This window comes from Gastrolobium bilobum, unplaced genomic scaffold (assembly GCF_033153095.1).
Source record: "Gastrolobium bilobum isolate Gb01-03AN ecotype WA unplaced genomic scaffold, APGP_CSIRO_Gbil_v1 utg175903, whole genome shotgun sequence".
In the NCBI taxonomy this organism is placed as follows: domain Eukaryota; kingdom Viridiplantae; phylum Streptophyta; class Magnoliopsida; order Fabales; family Fabaceae; genus Gastrolobium; species Gastrolobium bilobum.
In genome coordinates, this window is record NW_026898647.1 from 17083 (window position 1) to 37117 (window position 20035).

At 33.9% G+C, this 20035-nt stretch overlaps 3 protein-coding genes across 6 annotated transcripts; 1 reads left to right on the plus strand and 2 right to left on the minus strand.

Moving 5' to 3' along the window:
• The first annotated feature begins 3181 nt into the window (after positions 1–3181).
• LOC133318025 (protein KINESIN LIGHT CHAIN-RELATED 2) lies at positions 3182–5951 on the plus strand. Of its 3 annotated transcripts, none has more exons than XM_061519955.1 (3): positions 3182–3662; positions 3711–5115; positions 5580–5951. In XM_061519955.1, the coding sequence occupies exons 1-3, from the start codon at positions 3194–3196 to the stop codon at positions 5794–5796; spliced, it is 2091 nt and encodes a 696-aa protein (XP_061375939.1). In that variant the 5' UTR covers positions 3182–3193; the 3' UTR covers positions 5797–5951. The 3 variants fall into 3 exon arrangements, with proteins under 3 accessions (XP_061375939.1, XP_061375940.1, XP_061375938.1); XM_061519956.1 differs by having other exon boundaries at positions 3182–3574; positions 3635–5115; XM_061519954.1 differs by having other exon boundaries at positions 3182–5115.
• Positions 5952–9477: 3526 nt separating this feature from the next.
• Positions 9478–11417, minus strand: LOC133318024 (GDSL esterase/lipase At3g27950-like). Its single transcript, XM_061519953.1, has 5 exons — positions 11159–11417; positions 10810–11010; positions 10444–10616; positions 9796–10066; positions 9478–9713 (listed from the first exon to the last, which is right to left on the minus strand). The coding sequence occupies exons 1-5, from the start codon at positions 11415–11417 to the stop codon at positions 9478–9480; spliced, it is 1140 nt and encodes a 379-aa protein (XP_061375937.1).
• Positions 11418–13929: 2512 nt separating this feature from the next.
• On the minus strand, positions 13930–19774 carry LOC133318026 (L-aspartate oxidase 2-a, chloroplastic). Of its 2 annotated transcripts, XM_061519957.1 has the most exons (8): positions 19641–19774; positions 18521–18664; positions 17499–17850; positions 16798–17040; positions 16544–16600; positions 16373–16453; positions 15808–15869; positions 13930–15184 (listed from the first exon to the last, which is right to left on the minus strand). In XM_061519957.1, the coding sequence occupies exons 2-8, from the start codon at positions 18652–18654 to the stop codon at positions 14170–14172; spliced, it is 1944 nt and encodes a 647-aa protein (XP_061375941.1). In that variant the 5' UTR covers positions 18655–18664; positions 19641–19774; the 3' UTR covers positions 13930–14169. The 2 variants fall into 2 exon arrangements, with proteins under 2 accessions (XP_061375941.1, XP_061375942.1); XM_061519958.1 differs by lacking the exon at positions 19641–19774 and having other exon boundaries at positions 18521–18926.
• Between the last annotated feature and the right edge of the window lie 261 nt (positions 19775–20035).

Below are 20035 nucleotides of genomic sequence, written 5' to 3' on the forward strand. Positions count from 1 at the left end.
TCTTTTGACTTGGTTTATCTTCTCCAAAAAATTTCCCAATAATATTTTTTCCTTTTCATCATTTGCAAATAAAGAAGGGAAAAATGTTTCTGCAGTTATTACAGATAAGTTATCTGCATTTATTCTCAAAAATGACTTCTTTTGGTATTGAAATCTTAAAAAATTATAAATATAAAGACTATTATAATTCTGAAATAAATTAAAATTAAAAAAATACCATAATTTTTCTCCCAAAATAATGTCATATTGAACTTACTGCAGATAATTTATATGCAGTAATTCCAAAAAAAGCGAATCTAATAAAAAATCATATAGTTAAGGGAATATATATAACTTTTGGAAAGTGGGCCCGGGCCGGCCCACCTTCGGCGGCTTGGTGCGAAGGGTCCATCACCGCTGCTAACCAGTCACCACTTACCAGCTTCAATGCAGCTGGATGTGGTCCACGTGTATAACCAATCATTGCATTCGCTGTATCTTCAACTCTTGCCACGTGGTAACTTTCTATTCGAACTTTCACCCTCTGACAGAAAACCGCACGGTCACCTTAACATGTCGCTAGTCTTTTCGCGTCGAAAAGCCGTTAATCCCGCCACCCTATGCTTCTTACATCTCAACTGCAAGTCCTCTTCAACTTAATATCCATCAAAATTTATGAAAAATATAACAAAATATTTGTACCCAAAAAATAATATTCTCAAAATTTATATATATATATATATATATATATATATATATATATATATGGGACAGAATATTCTTACACCAGTGTAAGAGTTAGAAGTCTTACACTCAATCTTAACAATTGATTTTCTGCATCTAACGGTTAAGATTTATTATGTCTCACTCATTAAATAATTTTTAATTTCCAATAAATTTCAACCATTAGATGCACGAAAATCAACAGTTAAGATTTGGTGTAAGACTTATTATTCTTACACCGGTGTAAGTTGATCTTATCCATATATATATATATATATATATATATATATATATATATATGAGATAGGATCCTTTGACACCGGTGTCAAATTTGAAGTTTGACACTTCATCTAAGAGCCATTAGATCAAAAAAGATCAATGGTGTCACATGCTCACAAATCAAAGTCGTTGATATTTTTTGATCTAACGGTTCTTAGATGAGGTGTCAAACTTTAAATTTGACACCGGTGTCAAAAGATCCTGCCTCTATATATATATATATATATATATATATATATATATATATATATATATATATATATATTTTAAAACATAATAGTCTTGAATGATAATGAGACACGAATAAGAATTTTCATTCTGGGTGAAGATAGTAATTTACTCTTACCATATTATAGGAAGGGCTACTCATGAAAATAAAAAGTTATTTTTTGTGTGCAAAATTCAGTTAAAAAAATATAAAATAGTTCGAACACCCATGAAAAGTAAAGTAATGAACTAAATAATTCAAAATAAAAAATTAACTTTCTAACATTTTCATTAATATATTTGTAATTCTGACCCAATAATAATATTTTTTTCTTGAGATGTAAGTTATCAAATATTTAGTTGTTACTTTTTAAAAAAAAAAAATACTTGGAGTTCACAAAATATAATCAATAAAACAGTTGACTTTCTTGTTAACTATGCCAGACCTTGTCATAATCAATTGTGGCCTGAGGAACTATGATTTTTTTATTGCTTATGATTTGGCTTGGAAAGCTGCTAATCAATAACTAATAAGTAATTCAAAGTTAATAAAATAAGAATGTATATACCAAAAACACATGAAAATCTTGGTAACATGGCAGAGGAGAAATTATTTTTTATTCGAAAATTTTGATTTTCAGAAATATGATTTTTAAATTCAATTTATAATAATATTCGAAAATTAAAAATTTAGAAAAATTCAAATTTCTCGGGAATCCTGAAGAATACCGCGTACCAAACGTCCCCTAAAAACTATTGAAAATATCTGATAAAATCTCACAAATTGACCTGTTCGAAAGATAGTGGATTCGAATTATAAGAATTGCAATTTTTTTAAGATAAAAAGACACAAACCCAAAATAGAATTAGTTGGATCCATTAGGATTTTGGGCACCGGTTGATATTTACTAAAAAAAAATAATAATAATAATAATAATCTACTAATTAAGAAAACAAATTTCAATATAAAAAAGCAGTTGAAGTTGAAGAGGAAAGGAAAAGAGTGGGAGAGAGGTCACCTTCCTGGTTTTGCTTCAACATTCCAACACTTTGCTACAAGTACAACTCTTACACATGCATATTTATTTATCTAGAAAATCTCAATCATTCCATTTAAAGTTCCCATTTTGCCCTCTCCATTTTCCCAAAATTCCATTACCTGCCACAAGTCTTCTTCAACACCCCACATGTACATATATATAAATGCATACCAGTACAAATTATACAGCTATATTGACCCATATCTCTTCATCTGTACATAACACCCATACAAAACAACCTTTGAAAGTTTTGGCTTTTATTCTTCGGAGAGTACTAAAGGTAACACCTCATTCATTGTCTCTCTTATGTTATGTTTTACTTTGGTTTCAGTTCCTGTCTTTAATGTATTAAGCCACACCATGTTGTGTCTGTTCTCAATGAGGTGATGCATTTTTTATTGCTTTCTGGTATTGTATTTCCATCAACATGTTTCTTGATTGCTGTTCTTGTTTGATGTTGCTTTTATGTTGTCCTGAGTTTGATCACCGACAAAGATGGAACTTCATAAACTCTTTTGTGTTGTGTTGTGTTGTCATGTGATGTACATAGGATGGAGCATCTGGGAAGAAGCAATGTCACGCAATCAACTGAATGGAATATTTTTAGTTGCTTTTGGCTTCTTCTTTTTTTTTTTTGTTGCTGTGATGGTTTTCTAAAGTTTGATTCATTTCTCTTTTACTTTTTGTTTCTTTTCTGTTTCTTCTTACATAATATTTTATCTTTGCTTGAAATTTTAGTGACACCAGTGAAGTCATCAATGGTTTTTTGGCCTGTGTCACTTTGAAGTGAAAATTTGATCTTGATTTTGTGATTGAGACCCCAAACTTTAATGTATAGTGTAATCCGAATTCTTCTGCAGAGATTGGTTCTTGTTTTCATATTTTGAAGAAATTTAAAACTTTTTTTTTTTTTTTTTTTGAATTTTTGTTGTTAATTTTAGGTGAGTTGCTGATTATACTGTTCAATGCCTGGTTTAGCTATGGACGAGTTGAATATGAATAGTTCAATAGGGGAACCTAGTGGGAGTTATACACCCCATAAGGAAAATTTTACTCAGCAAGCATCTCCAAGGAGTACTCTGAGTCCAAGAAGTATTCAGAGTGACTCAATTGATTTGGCTATTGATGGTGTGGTGGATACCTCTATTGAGCAATTGTATCACAATGTGTGTGAAATGAGGAGTTCTGATCAGTCACCCTCCAGGGCTAGTTTTTACTCATATGGTGAAGAGTCAAGGATTGATTCAGAGTTGTGCTATCTTGTTGGAGATATTGTAGAGATTACAAAGGAGGTGGTTACTGAGAATAAAGAGGATTTCAATGGTTCAACACCTGAGAAAGATGTTGTGTCATGTGGAAAGGAACATACAAAGAAGGATAATAACCAATTTGAAGGATCAACCAAGTCAAATCCTCCCAAAAGCAAAAATTTGCGTGAGAGGCCACCTAATTACAAGAGGGGTGAGAAGGGTGCTAGAAAAGCAAATGGTGTTTACAACATGAGGAAGCATAGGAACCTTGGTTTGAAAGGAATTGAGGAGCGTATTGCTGCTGCTGGGTTAGATAACCCAGATCTTGGACCATTTTTACTCAAGCAAACAAGAGATATGATCTCTTCAGGTGAGAATTCCCATAAAGCTCTTGAATTGGCTCTTAGAGCTTTGAAATCATTTGAGATGTGTGCAAATGGGAAACCCAATTTAGAATTGGTCATGTGTCTGCATGTTTTGGCAACATTATACTGTAATTTAGGACAGTATAATGAGGCCATTCCCATTCTTGAGCGTTCCATTGATATTCCTGTCTTAGAGGATGGACAAGATCATGCACTAGCTAAGTTTGCAGGGTGCATGCAATTGGGGGATACTTATGCAATGATAGGGCAGATAGAGAATTCTATACTGTTTTATACAGCAGGTCTTGAAATTCAAGGGCAAGCCTTGGGGGAAACAGACCCAAGATTTGGTGAGACATGTCGCTATGTGGCTGAGGCTCATGTTCAGGCACTGCAGTTTGATGAGGCTGAGAAGCTGTGTAAGATGGCTCTTGATATTCACAAGGAAAATCGGTCTCCTGCTTCCATTGAAGAAGCAGCAGATAGGAGACTAATGGGGCTTATCTGTGACTCAAAGGGTGATTATGAAGCTGCTCTAGAGCATTATGTTTTAGCAGGCATGGCCATGGCAGCAAATGGCCAAGAAGTTGATGTAGCTTCGGTTGATTGCAGCATAGGTGATGCCTATCTTTCACTGGCACGCTATGATGAGGCAGTTTTTTCTTATCAGAAAGCACTCACTGTCTTCAAATCAACCAAAGGAGAGAATCATCCATTGGTTGCTTCAGTCTATGTCCGGTTAGCTGATTTGTACAACAAAATAGGGAAATTCAAGGAATCAAAATCTTACTGTGAAAATGCACTGAGAATTTTTGGGAAGATCAACCCCGGGATCCCTTTGGAAGAGGTTGCTAGTGGTCTAATAGATATTGCTGCCATCTATCAATCCATGAATGATTTGGAGAAGGGATTGAAGTTACTCAAAAAGGCCTTGAAGATATTTGGCAATGCTCCTGGTCAACAAAGTACTATTGCAGGAATTGAGGCCCAAATGGGGGTCATGTGTTATATGCTAGGGAACTATTCTGATTCTTACAACATCTTCAAAAGTGCTATTGCCAAGTTTCGTGCCAGTGGAGAAAAGAAATCTGCTTTGTTTGGGATTGCATTGAACCAAATGGGTCTTGCCTGCGTGCAGCGTTATGCTATAAATGAGGCTGCAGATTTGTTTGAAGAGGCCAAGACTATATTGGAAAAAGAGTATGGTCCATATCACCCTGACACATTAGGGGTCTATAGCAATCTAGCAGGCACCTACGATGCAATGGGAAGGTAAATATGTTCATTGTCTCCTAACTCTCTTTTTAATCCTTAAGAGCAGAGTAAATACCTTTTTTGGTCCTCAGCAAATTTCACGATCCCGTTTTAGTCCCTAGCAAATAAAAACGCTATTCGTCGTCCCTAAGAAATTTAAAATTGACCCATTTAGTTGAAATCGTGGTCCCTCACAAATTCAAAAAAGACCCACATTAGTCCCTTAAAATAACTAAAATGGGTTCACTTTGAATTTCTTAGGGATCACGAATAGCCTTTTTATTTTATAAGGACTAAAGCGGGCATCGTAAAATTTGCTGGGGACCGAAAAGGGTATTTACTCTTAAGAGTATTATGGTATTTGTCACTACTACTTTACTTTCTTCATCCATTTTGTTTACAACTTCATGCAGCATAAGAAAATAATCAGAATTTTCAGGCTTTAACTGTTAATACTTCTTGTTATTTGTAATGATTTGCAGAGTGGATGATGCCATCGAAATTTTGGAATATGTAGTTGGAATGAGAGAAGAGAAGCTTGGAACAGCAAATCCTGATGTGGATGATGAGAAGCGAAGGTTGGCAGAATTGTTGAAGGAAGCAGGCAGGGCTAGGAACAGGAAATCAAGAATATCACTGGAAAATCTCCTTGATTCAAACCCTCAGCTTATAAAAGACAATGGCATTAAGGTCCTATGAAGCCGGGGCTGTATATAAAACACAATGAGATTAGCCGGTTTGCTTATTTTGATCATTGTTTGCAAATTTGGCCTAAAATCAATAACAAAGTGGAAATAGTTTCCACTTCCAATTGTTAATGTTCACAAGAAGTTACTTTGTATGTCTATTTTCTATAGGGGTATAGGAAATTTCTGTTATTCATATTCTTCTTTGTATAATTGAATTTATAAAAGGTGGAAACTCAATTTTCTTATGTTATCAAATGGATGTTGAAACTTAATTTTCTTTGCTGGTACACCAGACGGCCTATTAGAAAATTCAGTTGCTTCTAACCACTGCAACCATATATTTTGTAAGTTTCATTGTTATAGTCAAAGGATCTTATGAACGTGACAAGCATGAATATGACACTGCAGACTGCAAAGAGTATATATATATAAAATTCAAGTCTGCAGCTTATAAGAGAACTTAACTAGAATCTTATTATTTAAGTTGACTGTACTATTAATTCTTGTCTTCGAATCCCTTAAAGATTAGATATTTTCTGGTAGTTTGAGCCTTTTTGGTGTGCCCTGACATTACCAAATTGAAGTTACATTTGCTTATCCCACAAGAACATAAATATGACATTCTTTTTCTTACTGGTGTGCACAGCTCCTTAATTGTTCTTACACAAATTGCTTGTTTATTTAAATAGATGCATGACAACCCACATAATATATGGGGCTCTATCTCATTTTAAGTGACTAGCTAATAACACTTATTTGAATTATGCTCAAGATAATTGTGTGGGTTGACTAATTTCAAGATAACCAAAACATTAAATTCCACTCAATTATGTGTGTTTGGAGACTTGAAGATCACCTAGGTTCCTTGCATTGCTCACTAGTTCATATTTGGCTGTGTACACATCAACATATGTAAACTTGGCTAGTGAGAGCTTTCTCCTTATATGATTCACATTCACTAGGTCCATGAGCTGCCTGTTAAATTCCTAAACGATCTTCTTGTGAGGTTTCACACAACCATTTGCATCCAGGTTACCTTCTTGGGTTCGTAATATATGTAATCGTAGGGCAAGCATTCAATTGGGCCTGTGTTGTGATTCCAGAACACTCATGCCCCTTCATTGTATAGTCTCTAAAATAAAGCCATGACAAGCATTAGTTCCGGAACCAAATTGTTATCTGATAATGCCAACATGGCTTTGGTGGTTGCTTACCTTTACTGCTTGGGAGAATTGGCTCAAGATTTCAGGAATCGACCTTAGAACTTGTTAGTTGATTTATTGTTTTTATTTTGATTTTCTTTTATAGCTTGTATTTGGTTAATTTTATATTATTCCCACATATCTTTTTGGTGTTATTTAAGTCTGATTTGGCTTGTATTTGATTTATTTTTGTCATTGTTTGGCTTTATTTTGGCTTCCCATTCAGAGGGAGCATTTATCTTGTTGCCTGGACCGCGGATTTTTCCAGTTACACTCTCCTTCGGCTTGTATTCTAGTTTCAACATTGTATTTATCTCTGCCCTTCCTTGGCTGATGTCTTTTTCTTCCTTTGCTAATGTCCATTCCAGCACCATCTCTTTACTAGCTCTTCAAACTGATGGTCATTCCGGTTGATTTGCTGTCGATTTCTCTGACTTATATTCCGTGAAACTTCGTTTTAGTTTTCTTTCTTCCTAAAATGAAGTGTCCCTCCATCTTGAGGAGGAGTATTCGAGATATACATAATATTTTATTTTAGTTTATTATGTTTGTTATTTTCCTTTAGGGTGAGTTGTAGAATTGTTACAACCCCCACTCATTTATTTTGATGTTATGTTTCTTAGTCTTTCTTGTTCAAGCTTGTTGCTTATGATCTATGCGCTCCAGTTTGAGGGAGATTGTTGGAAAGAATATCTTTCTTATTTGTTAATATCTATTTCCTTATTTTATTAGGATTTAGATTAGGTATAGACTAAACTCATTAGTGTTTCTTTATATATTGTATTCTCTTAAATCTTAATGTTGTTCTTGTCTTTTGTTATTTTACACACTCAATATCAAATTTTCAGAGTCATCAAAACAGCACTTCAAGTATCAGATATCACACTAATATCTATCATGTCAAAACATTCATTAATCCAAATTGTCAGGTTTAATTCACAGCTTTCATGATAACAAAGAGCAAGGTGAAGTAAAGAACAGTAAAACAGAACTAAACTCAACCACAATTGCTCCTTTAACAAATATACAGCCAAATGTGCACTTGTACCACAACATATATATCCAAATAGACTTCCTCAATCACCATTATTTACTCTGAATTCAGTCATAATACAGCCCTCATTGTTGCCTGAATTCATGCTTACAGTGGATAATCTGTAAGAGGAAAATGAGTGTACAATTTGTAATAAAATCATATTTATCCCACGGTGTCAATCATACCCAAACAGCACATCAACAATATCAATATTTAAGCAATATTAAGCCTTAAACAAATTTAGATGGGCCACAACAATTATAAAGAGGCTTTCTAAGAATTTGGCCCACCTTGGTGCATTTATTAACACAGGCTCCTTTCTTTTCAATTATCGATTTAATCCTATTGGGCTTTCTTTCTTAACACAAACACTTCAACATTAGCCCACATTCACCTCAACTTAGACTAACTTGATGACTCATTATGTATCAACTGACTAAAAATATTGGAAATAAATTCAAAAATATGGTATGGTCATATAAGAAAATCACAACCATATAAAAGTAAATTAACGGTTATAATTTCATAATTATCTATTTTAATATTTTTTTTCTTTTTCTTTATTATCATTGATCCACTTTTGTATGATTATAATTTCCTATATGATCGTATCATATTTTTCTCACGTAAAAAGATCCGGATCCAAAAAAAAAATTCTAGGTATTCCCACTTCAAACTTAATGATGTGCTCTGTCCTTATAGCTTAAAATACTCTACCACGTTAAACACCCAAACTTAAATATTCACACACTTTTCTATGAATTGCACAGAATCAAATATTGTACGATACGAAAAGTGAGAGCGTATTACCTGGATCCCATTCCACAAGAAAAATCTGCTTTTACCACTATGTTGCGGTATCTGCACTTGCCATAAATTATTTAGCTCACAAAATTTAATATTTAAAGATGTATATAATTTAATTACTGTTTTTATTAACCACATCATCTTTAATTATTTAAATTATAAGTTCGTTTTTTTTTTTGCCGTTACTGTAAATAAGTTATCTGTAATAAGTCCAATACGACATCGTTTTAGACGAAAATCATAGTGTTTTTGTAATTTTAATTTATTTCAGGGTTATAATAATCTTTATAATTATAATTTTCTAATTTTTCAATCCCAAAACGACATCGTTTTGGAAGTAAATGCAGATAACTTATCTGCATTAACTGAAGAAATATTTTTAAATTATTTGATTCTTTTATTTTTAAATTCTTCGTAAGTATCTTAAAGACAGTACTTGTTAGCATTTGAGCCTTTAGTGTAAGTTACATTTGCTTTTCCCACAATAACATAAATTATGATATTCTCTTACTCAGTGTGCACAGCTACTCAATAGATCTTCCACAAATTGCTTGTTTATTGAAATAGAAGCGTGACAACCCACATAATATATGATACTCTATCTCATACTAAGTGACTAGCTAATAACACATCAATTGAATTATACTCAGAAACATGCTTGCCCAATTGGAATTGGTGGATCAGAGAATGAGCCATAGAGAATGTGTTTAGCAATCAATTGGTTTGCTGCTTGAGAGTAATGTATGCCATCCCAGCTAACATGTTGAGAAGGATTTTTACATGGATTGCCATAAACAGTTCCATTTACTATGGCTTTCTTCCCACAATTTATGTGGTAACCATAGTAACTGCCACAACAGAACTCCAATGGACTGAGAAAACCTGCCACCAATCAAGCATAAAAGTTAAATGTGTATTGGCTAATTTGAAGATAACCAAAACCTTGAATTCCACACAAGATCACCTAGTTTCCTTGCATTGCTGACTAGTTCATATTTTGCTGTGTACACATCAACATATGTAAATTTGGCTAATGGGAACTTTCTCCTTAGTTGAAACACTTGGTCCTTGAGCTGCCTGTTGAATTCCTGAGCAATCTCATTCTGAGGTTTCACACAGCCATTTGCATCCAGGTTACCCTTCTTGGGTTCATAATAAATGTAACTGTAGGGCAAGCATCCAAATGGACCTGTGTTGTGAATCCAGAACACTCTTGCCCCTTCATTGTATAGTTGCTAAAATATAGCCATGAGAAGTGTTTAGTTCTTGAACCAAATTTGTTAAGATATATAAAATCATTAATGTAGCTTCACCCAACAGCTTAAGCTTTTGGGTTGAATTAGTTCTTTACATGGTATCAAAGCTTCGGTGTACCGGGTTTGATCCTCACCGCCCCCCACTTTCTTTCTAGTGGAATTTCTTTCTTCGCACAGGTAGGTGAGTTTGTGCATTGTCCACCCTTCAAGCCCAATGGGCTCTCGTGTGAGGGGGCGTGTTAAGATATATAAAATCATTAATGTAGTCTCACCCAACAACTTAAGCTTTTGGATTGAATTGGTTCTTTACAAAATTGTTATTTGATAATGCTAACAAGGCTTTTGTGGTTGCTTACCTGCACTGCTTGGAAGAATTGGCTCAAGATTTCAGGAATTGACCTTAGAACTTGTTCCTCTGAAGTCTTATTAAGACCAATGGCAAGATCATTTTGTCCAATATCAAAGGTGTAAAGGGCCTTGGAGAAGTCCTCAGACCTTGGAAGACCACTTTTTAAAGGTGGTTCTGTCCCTAGAATATTATCACACAGGTTCAGCATTCACTGTCATCACTCACCATGAAACATCATTTCCTGCTTTTTTAAAAGAGGGTGTCTAAAATATGCCATCAATTGTAGCATTTTGATATATTATGATTATGCTTCTAGCACACCAACAAAGAGGCATAAACATGAAAGGAAATGCAGAGGGTAAGAGAAACTAACTGTTGTCAGAGAGCTGATTGTAGAGAATCTTGGTGTGGGACTTGAACTGTATGAACTGATTAACTTGAAGCCCAAGATGGAATGGACTATAACCACCAGGACGAATGGATGAACCTCCTGTTGCAAAGTTTGCACCATGCCTGTAATTGGATCCAATTGAGTTCAAATATGCACTTAGATATGGCACCTTCAATTCTTCAGCTGCATATGTCCACCAAAAATGAGTGATATCAAAGGTTATAAATCTTATAAACATAGTATGAAAAATAAAGCTCAACTTAGGTCTTAGACTATGTGTTATTATTGGTTGTAAAACTGTGAAGGAGAGTACATAATATGTTCTACTTACCTATGAAATCTATGATGAGACGGCCATCAGAAGCCCTTCCTGATAAGCTTCCAAAGAAGCTTATACCATTAGGAGGTTGCACTCCTATGAATGTTGCAGATATGGCTCCAGTGTCTGAGTTTGAGTCCCCAAAGTTGTAAATTGCAGGGAACCAACATTGGTTAGAGTTAGAGCCATTCCCACTTGAGACTTGAAAGAATGTACAAGCCACATATAGATTGAAACACACAAGTACATAAATCAAACTCCTAGAATTCATGGTTGAGGTAGCACTCACTACTCACTATGTGTTCTAGCGAGGAAGTGAATCTTGAGAACAAAGATTTATATCACCGACAGTGTTGTGACAATAATTAAAAAGTAAAACTATACAGTTATATTTACAAACTTTTTGTTTACAAACTATATTATGTCTGACCGGTAATATACTCTTGAGCAGAGTAGAGTATTACTGGTCAGACATAGTATAATTTGTAAGTTTGTAAAAAAAAATTTGTAAACGGATCCTTTCCCGAGAGACTATATATATTGATAATCAATTGAGTCATTATCTTTTTGACAAGAGCCTTTCCTATTACTCAACAACTGACACATCCCACAATCCACTGGGATAAATTTGTCATTATGTTGGATTCTCTGTAAGAAGAAAACAAGGGTTCACGGGCATACACATCTACTTAAAATCAACTTGGACCCAATGATGAAAACCCTAGATTGCAAGAAAACTACCATATCGAAATTGCAGCTTCAAAATTAATCATCAATACCTTATTTTAAAATGTCATACTTGCTTAATCAAAATGTAATGCAACAATATCCATATCATCAAAAAATATTATAATAATCTTATATAACGAGAAAAATGATTCCTAAATCAAGTAAGAACATAGAAAAAAGTAAAATATTAAGGAAAACTATTTGTTTAGAAATGAAAAATCAGGAAGATTTTATTAATTTGATAATAATATAATGACAAAAAAGTAAGAAGAGTTATATAGATATATATAATTCTTCTTACTCCATGTACTCTCGGTAATACATAATTATAACATAAAAAGTTTTTTTTTTTCTCTCTCTTCAGTCACATCAGCTGACGTGGAAAGAAATAAAAATAATTTTTCATATTATAACTATGAACTACTAGAAGCACATAGAGTAAAAAATTAAAATGACACAACTTACATTTTAAAAGTACACACACTAAACCCAAATATTAATTAAAAAAAAGTATATACACCCAATAACATAGGAGAACTTGTAAGCTTCGGCTTCACTCTCTCTCTTTTTTTAGGAAAAGCAATCATTTTATGAATATTATAAAAAGGAATTATGTATAGCACTAAGACAGATTCGTGAATTATAAGTTACACTTTTTATTTTTCTAGGAGTATATATCTATATAACTCTTCTTACTTTTTTGTCATTATATTATTATCAAATTAATAAAATCTTCCTGATTTTTCATTTCTAAGTGTTTGAAGTGTATTATATAATTGGAATACGTTACACTCAAATTTCTCTTTATCAAACTCAAATTCAGACTCGAAAACAATTGTGCTAGACAACGTGGATTATATAACATTAACATGCCCGAAGTTAGAGCAAACATCATAAAATCCTTCAATTATAATCATTCATTTGCTATCACTAATTCATGTATTTTATATTATCAGAGCCTTGATTAATCATATAAGCGTAGTGTATTGTTCCTCTTCTTTCTATGATGATAAGGCATCACGAAATTCACAATCACAACTTAAGAGTGAAGGATAAGGTTCCATGATTGGCAGTGATAGTCACACAGTAACCATTAATAATGCTTACAGATTCGGTGCATCAGTTCAGTGATGAAATGAGACATGAGTATTGAGTGGTGCTTCTATTAAATCCACAGCCACAAAGTATGTTTATGTTTAAGGAGGTTTTCAAAAGCTGCACATATAAAAAAAAAGAAAAAAAAGATTGAAGAGCTATTAACATGTTAATAGTTGTAACCAATGTTTTTAAAATCGAGTTTATAAGTAGAAACAGGATGAGGTTGTAGAAATGTAAATTGTAAAAACGACACGAAACGTAAAATTTTTACTACTTAAAGTCAATATACAAAATTATATATATATATATATATATATATATATATATATATATATATATATATATATGCATGTAAAAAAAATTACATAAGTCACTATTAAAATTTTAATAATAACTTCATATTTAAAAGATATAAGTCACATAACTATATAAGACATAAGTCAAAAAATACAAAATCAGAAAATTAAGTTTTAAAAAAATGGAAAATAGGATTTTTTTATATTTTTTTCAAAGTGAGTTTAAGTGTAGAAATTTACATTTCTACCGTTTTTACGCGGCGTTTTTACTTGCGTTTTAACACATTTTTACACTGCGTTTTTGCATTTCTACGTTTTTACACTAATTTTTGATAACGTTGGCTTTGACCACAATTTAAGAATATGAAATTTTGAGTACAAAATGTCACGAATTGGTTAATAATCCGGTTGTGGATGACCATACAAGTTTTTAAATAACATTCTAGGTTCTAATATAGATTTTTGATTACACACATACCTAATGCAGTATGTGCAATTATTATTTGCCTATGTTCTATTGTTTGGATGATGGTGTCAAAAAATTCTTAATCACAAACCACTTTCTTAGCATTATGTACACTTTCTAAACGGTATTAGAGAGTTGCTGCAACCAATGCCGAGCAAGGGTATGCAATAAGTAGAATGGTGATAGCATAAAAGTTCCAAAATAAAAGTATTCAAATGTTGAGATTATTTGATCACAACGTGAAACTGCTACAGCTGTGGGGAGATTGACAAAAATTACCTAGAGTGAACATATTTCTTGTTATATTTAAACAATGAATCAGAAAACTATAAGGGTAAGAGGGAAGACATCAAGAATATTAGATTCTAGCCAATGGATTTTGCTAGATTTCAATCAGAGTTCCGTATTATTATGTAATGGAAGAACTTGAAGACTTAATGGTACATGGGCTGCTTGTGTAATTGTCGAGAACTCCATGTACTGTTTAAATGTGAACTTGGCAAAATGATTGTTGGAAGTCTCTCACTTTCCTCAAGATGAGGAAAATCAATGGTGTAATGTAGTCCACGGCTCTCATGCCTAGAAAGTGCACTGCTAATAACCAGCTTTGCACAACAAAAGAGGTTTCTCATTTCACATGTCTCAGGCCCCACCATTGTTTGTTTCCAACCATGCTGATATAAGTACTCTTCCCATTTAGCCTCTAGATTACCAATTTTTTGCTCAGCAGTCTCTAGTCTCATTGTGGACCTAACAATTCCTACATAGTACCACATGATAGATTGTAGTTCTTTCCTCAATTCCTTTGTCATTGATGAAATTTTGTCAATGACATTACTTCCAAGTGACAAAGGCACAATTGGTCTAGGCCACAAATTTGAAGCATTCAGATCAAGGCTAGAGCTCTTCATTTGATCAACCGAGGGCTGAACAGCTCTTCTTGCAAAAACCAGTGCCTCAAGCAATGAGTTGCTAGCAAGCCTGTTTGCTCCATGCAAACCTGTGCATGCAACCTCACCAGCTACATATAGACCCTTTACATTTGTCTCTCCTTGGAGCCCAGCATGAACTCCTCCACAAATGTAATGAGTAGCTGGAACAACTGGTATTGGATGACGAGTTATGTCCAAACCATACTGGAGACACACAGAAGCAATATTGGGGAAGTGGGAGAGAATTTCCTTTCTAGGCTTGTGACTAATATCAAGGAGCACAAACTTCTCATCGCGCTTTTTAAGTTGGTCATCTATACTTCTTGCCACCACATCCCTTGGAGCAAGCTCAGCCCTCTCATCATACAATGGCATAAACCTTTCCATGCTTAGATTATAGAGGATGCCCCCATCACCCCTCACAGCTTCAGATATCAGAAATGCATTTTCTCTAGGCTTGGCTGGTTTAATAGGAAGCCCTTCATCAGCCAAGGCAGTAGGATGGAACTGAACAAACCTGGGCCAATCATGATTTAAAAAAAGTTACTAACAAGAACGAAATACAATATACTAAGCTCCATCACACACACCGGAGGTGAAGTATGCAGCTTATAATAGAATACTACATAGCTCATCACATATTAACTTCCAAGCTTTAAAAAAAGTTTGTTAAGTGCTACAGAAAGATGCCCTGCATGAGGATTAGAAGTCTAATGCAATTCTGCAATTGATCTTCTGCATTAAAGGCAATAACTGTTCATATAATTCTGCACTTGAATGCTACTAAATTGATTATGCATGTTCTTATATGATGAGCATCAGAAGTATGTAATAACAAAATTGGGGGTGGTTAAGGAGCGCGAAAAGGAAGAGAGTTAGTTAGAGGATTCTTCCATAATATTATTAGAGGATGGATAAAAGGAGGGGGAATTTGTGGAGCGAGGTATGCATGTATCGAGTGACTTCGGGTGGATTTGGAGGTGCTGCAGTCAGCCCTCGGTGTATCTTTCTTATCATCAAACATACTGCTAACTTGTCACATATATCCTTAACCAGTGGCATTTTCTATTTGTTCAGTGAGACTTGTATGAGAAATTCATTAAACAGCAAATATTCAGACTTCTGAAATAATCCACTCACTCCATGTTGGAAATCACAGCTCGAGCTCGGTATGCCATGGCAATTCCATCTCCGGTGGCTACCTGATGTTATCAAAAGTAAGTCAAATTAACAAGCAAATAAGACTAGCCATATCATGCAGGTTAGTCAACATAAATAGGTCAATGTATTATGTGTGTATTGTGTAACCATAATGAGATGGTTCATTTCAGTGCTATCAGCACTACAAAGGGAAAATTAAACCACTTAATAGCCCAACATTTTTAGCTTCATGTAGACAGCATTGCTCATTGATCTTTATTTATACTTTAATCATTGCCTTAGTAAACTTACAGAGTGTATCATCCAAGTAAATTAATGATTCGTTATGAATATGTGAGTAACTATAATAATGAGTCATTTTTTTTTCTTGAAGATAATACTATATTATAATCATTGAGTTCATATACTGTAATAAAACTGCATTATAAACTCATACTAGAATATTTCATTTTTCATCATGATTTTATTAAATATTTAAAATAGAAAAATAACCCAAGCAGCAAAATGGGAAAAGAGAATTCAAGCTCTATTAAAAGAGGACTACCAGAGGATTTGTAGTTTTAGGATAAATATGTCCAGCTCCACCTGACGCAAGCAAAGTCACCTTTGAAAGAAATCTTACCACCTAAAAGCTAAAAAAATGAAACTTCAGAAAATATATTTATTGATTGCAGTGATTTCTTTCTCAAAAAATATACATAATTACTTTTCCCACCTCTAGGTTTTCAGTATTCAGTGTGTCAACACCAAGACAAATTATATCAGATCCATTCTGCAACACCAGTGACATGTTTTAGTCAGTGAATGCATCAAAACATTCAAAATGCTCTGAAATCAAATTTGGATAATGGCAATTTCAAAAGAACAGAATCCATGAAAACTTCAAAATTTAAACTTTCAGAGACACTTCTATGCTAGCAACATTATATATGCTACAAAACCTTAAGTATATGCCAAAAGAGAACAAACCTGACAAGTGAGAAGATCTATAGCAAAATGGTGTTCAAACACAAAAATATTAGGATTGTTGACCACTGCCTTCAGTAGAGCCCGCTCAATCTCTTTTCCAGTCATATCAGCAGCATGAACAATTCTATGATGTGAATGACCCCCCTCCCTCGTTAAATGCAAGTTACCATCTTCCCCGTGATCAAATGATGCGCCCATTGCAATTAGTTCTCTCACTCGGTCAGGTCCTTCAGTACAGACAACCTGGAAAAAAGAGTTTTAAGTTAATAAAATGCTCAATACATTAGCCATAGAAACTAGTAATTAATTATATATCACCTAAAGGTACATGGGTAATTATTGCATGTTCAAAATAATCATTTCCTGAGAATTAAAGCAGAATGCTGATTGGTTCCATAAATTAAGGATTCACTGGAGTTTTGTGCTTAGCAATAGCAAAAAGGAATGGAGTAAAAGAATTGCATTTCAAATTGAAAATACCCCGTTTACTTACTTTTGCAAGTACAAAACATCCCTGTCAGAAAATGGAAATATACATTTGGAAAAATGGGAATGCAGTTCAAAAAACAACTTAAAAAGACCAATTCTTATGCAGCCCAAGGCATATTCAGATGTATTTAGTCTAATGTTCCAGGGCATAGATTAGGTTCTAACAATGATTTAGTTACAAGGTAAACAAGCTTAATAGGTCTAGAACATACTCGGACGCTTTCCTCATCACAAAGATAAGCCCCAGCCACAATGGTGTCCTTCATGTGACTCTCCACAGAATCTGAAGGGCATAGCACAGCACTAACACCACCTTGAGCATAATTAGTGTTGCATTCATGAGACTCAGCCTTTGTTATCACCGCAACAGATCCATATTTTGCAACTTCAAGCGCATAGCGGAGGCCAGCAATTCCACTCCCAATGACGGCAAAGTCAAAGTATTTTGTAGGACCATCTTTCTTGCATGAGGAAATGACTTTGAAGTGTTTCCCGTTCTTATGAAGTGATGGTACTGAAAATTCACATCTGTGTGTCTGCAGAACCTTTGATACCGCTTTAGACCTAAAATTTTGTACCCCAAAACAATTGAAAATCATTAATTTAGCTAAGAGTGAACCAGAAAATGATGATCCATTTCCATTCAGTCTTTCTGATCAAGTTTCCTGAAGTTACTTCAACACACTTTAGTATATAAATAGGCAATCAATGTATGATAGTACAACTTATTTCCTTACTGACAGAAATTTCTAGCCAGCCCTCACAATGACTTGCTTCAAACAATTTGAACCATCACTGTGAAAGTGCTACAAACCACGATGACTACTTGGTCTAAATTAATATTGTCACTTGTCAACCCTAAACAAACAGCCAGACCTGAATATGCTTCAGATTTATCAAATTTAGCCAAAATGAAAGTCATACAATCTTGTGCAAACTGGTAAAGTTTCATTGAAAACAAAGCTAGACTCTAGCAAAGGAACAAGTATTCCATTTTAGGCATTTTATCATAGCAAGACATGAGATCACTACTAATATGATTCTGGGATCAAAATATTCTAAACATACCTTGACAATACCATATGTAAGAGTTTTAACAGCAATAAAAATCATATGATCTTACGCAAACAAGTAAAACTTTAGATGAGCAGAACATGAATTACTTTTTAGACATCACAACAGACAGTGAGATATGAAATAACTATTAATATGATTCTTCAATCAAAATCTTTACCAAGAAAGATCTTTATGTAAGTATCTCTTGATAGGCACATCAGAAACCCAAGCAGTCCTTTTACAGCTTTGTCTCTTGCAGTCTGTCACTGTATAATGCAGTGTGCCACTTCCAACAGGTATACAAGTTGCCATTTCAATGCCTCTGTACAAAAATCAGAAAGAGATTCAATTTAAAGAAAAACTTCAAACAATGAAGCAAAGAAGCCTTCACTTTAGGTCTTCTATGCATTTTCTGCAGCAATCAGTCAAAGATGAACAGCTTCCATTGAGAGAGGAAAATGTGAATCAAATGAAGCAATAAAAACACTTGGTAAAAACAAGTAATTTAAAAAATTAACAAAAGCATAAAAGGCAAAGATCTCTGAAATTCTAAATCAATGTCAATAGCCCCTCCATTCCGGAAACAGTTGATAACAACCATGAACTATGCAGAACCAAATTTGAAGCTTATCTGATACGAACCTTGGGACAACCTCACCCCAAAAGCTATCTCACGAGGCAGAAGAGCCCAAAGTTCATATAAACCTCACATTAGTCGTCCATATAACCAATGTAAGACTCAAGTCCCATACATTACAATTGGATTGTAACATTATCATGTGCAAACTTTTATTCAATAAATGGGGGTCAAAATTCATGTAAAATACAAGAAAATTAATACAAAAACAAACTAAAAATCCTCTCTTTTCACCTCCCCAGGTGGTGGAGGTCGAAGAAGAAGAAGAAATATTATAGGAAACATCCAACAGATAAGAAAATCCAATTCTTCCCCTTACCCAGATTGCTAAGTACTACTAAGTTTTAAGAAACAGAATACAACAATGAACAAGTTTTTCAAAAACTTAAAGAAACGGGTTGGATGCAGTTGAACAAGCCAGAACAAAAATAAAAAACAAAAAAAAAAACATAGTATAGTTAGCCACCAACAAAAGCACACACAACACAACCGTTAGAATAAAAAAATTAGCATATAGATTCATATATTTCCCAACAAGAGAACGGGTTTGGCAACAACGTTAGAAACTTAAGATACCCCCCCACACCCCACATTTAGTTTTTTGTAATGACCATGAAATTAATTGAACATGGAAATTCTAAACGCTGACAAGGTAGCGTACCTTGTTCTTACTTCTTCTTCTGTGAGAGTCTGTACACAACAAAGCAAAACAAAACAAACAAAACGTAAGGAGAACAAGTACACTACAATCTGGGTCGCGTTTTTTTCCCGAAAATGAATCTACGCAAACCAAAATTTTTTCCTAAAATACCTGTCCTGGTAACAGACCAAAAATATATATATAATACGAGGGAAAAAGCGCTTTTCCATTTTAAAGTAGATAATTTTATGCCATTTAAATGGAATACTGCATTTTGATATATGTTTATTAGGGAAGATAATTATATTAGTTAAAATTAAAAGTAAAACGACGGTTTTTTATTTAATATTTAAATTAAAAAAAGTTATTTTTTTATTATGATTTTTGGCTTTAATGTTTCTACCGTGAACGTAGAT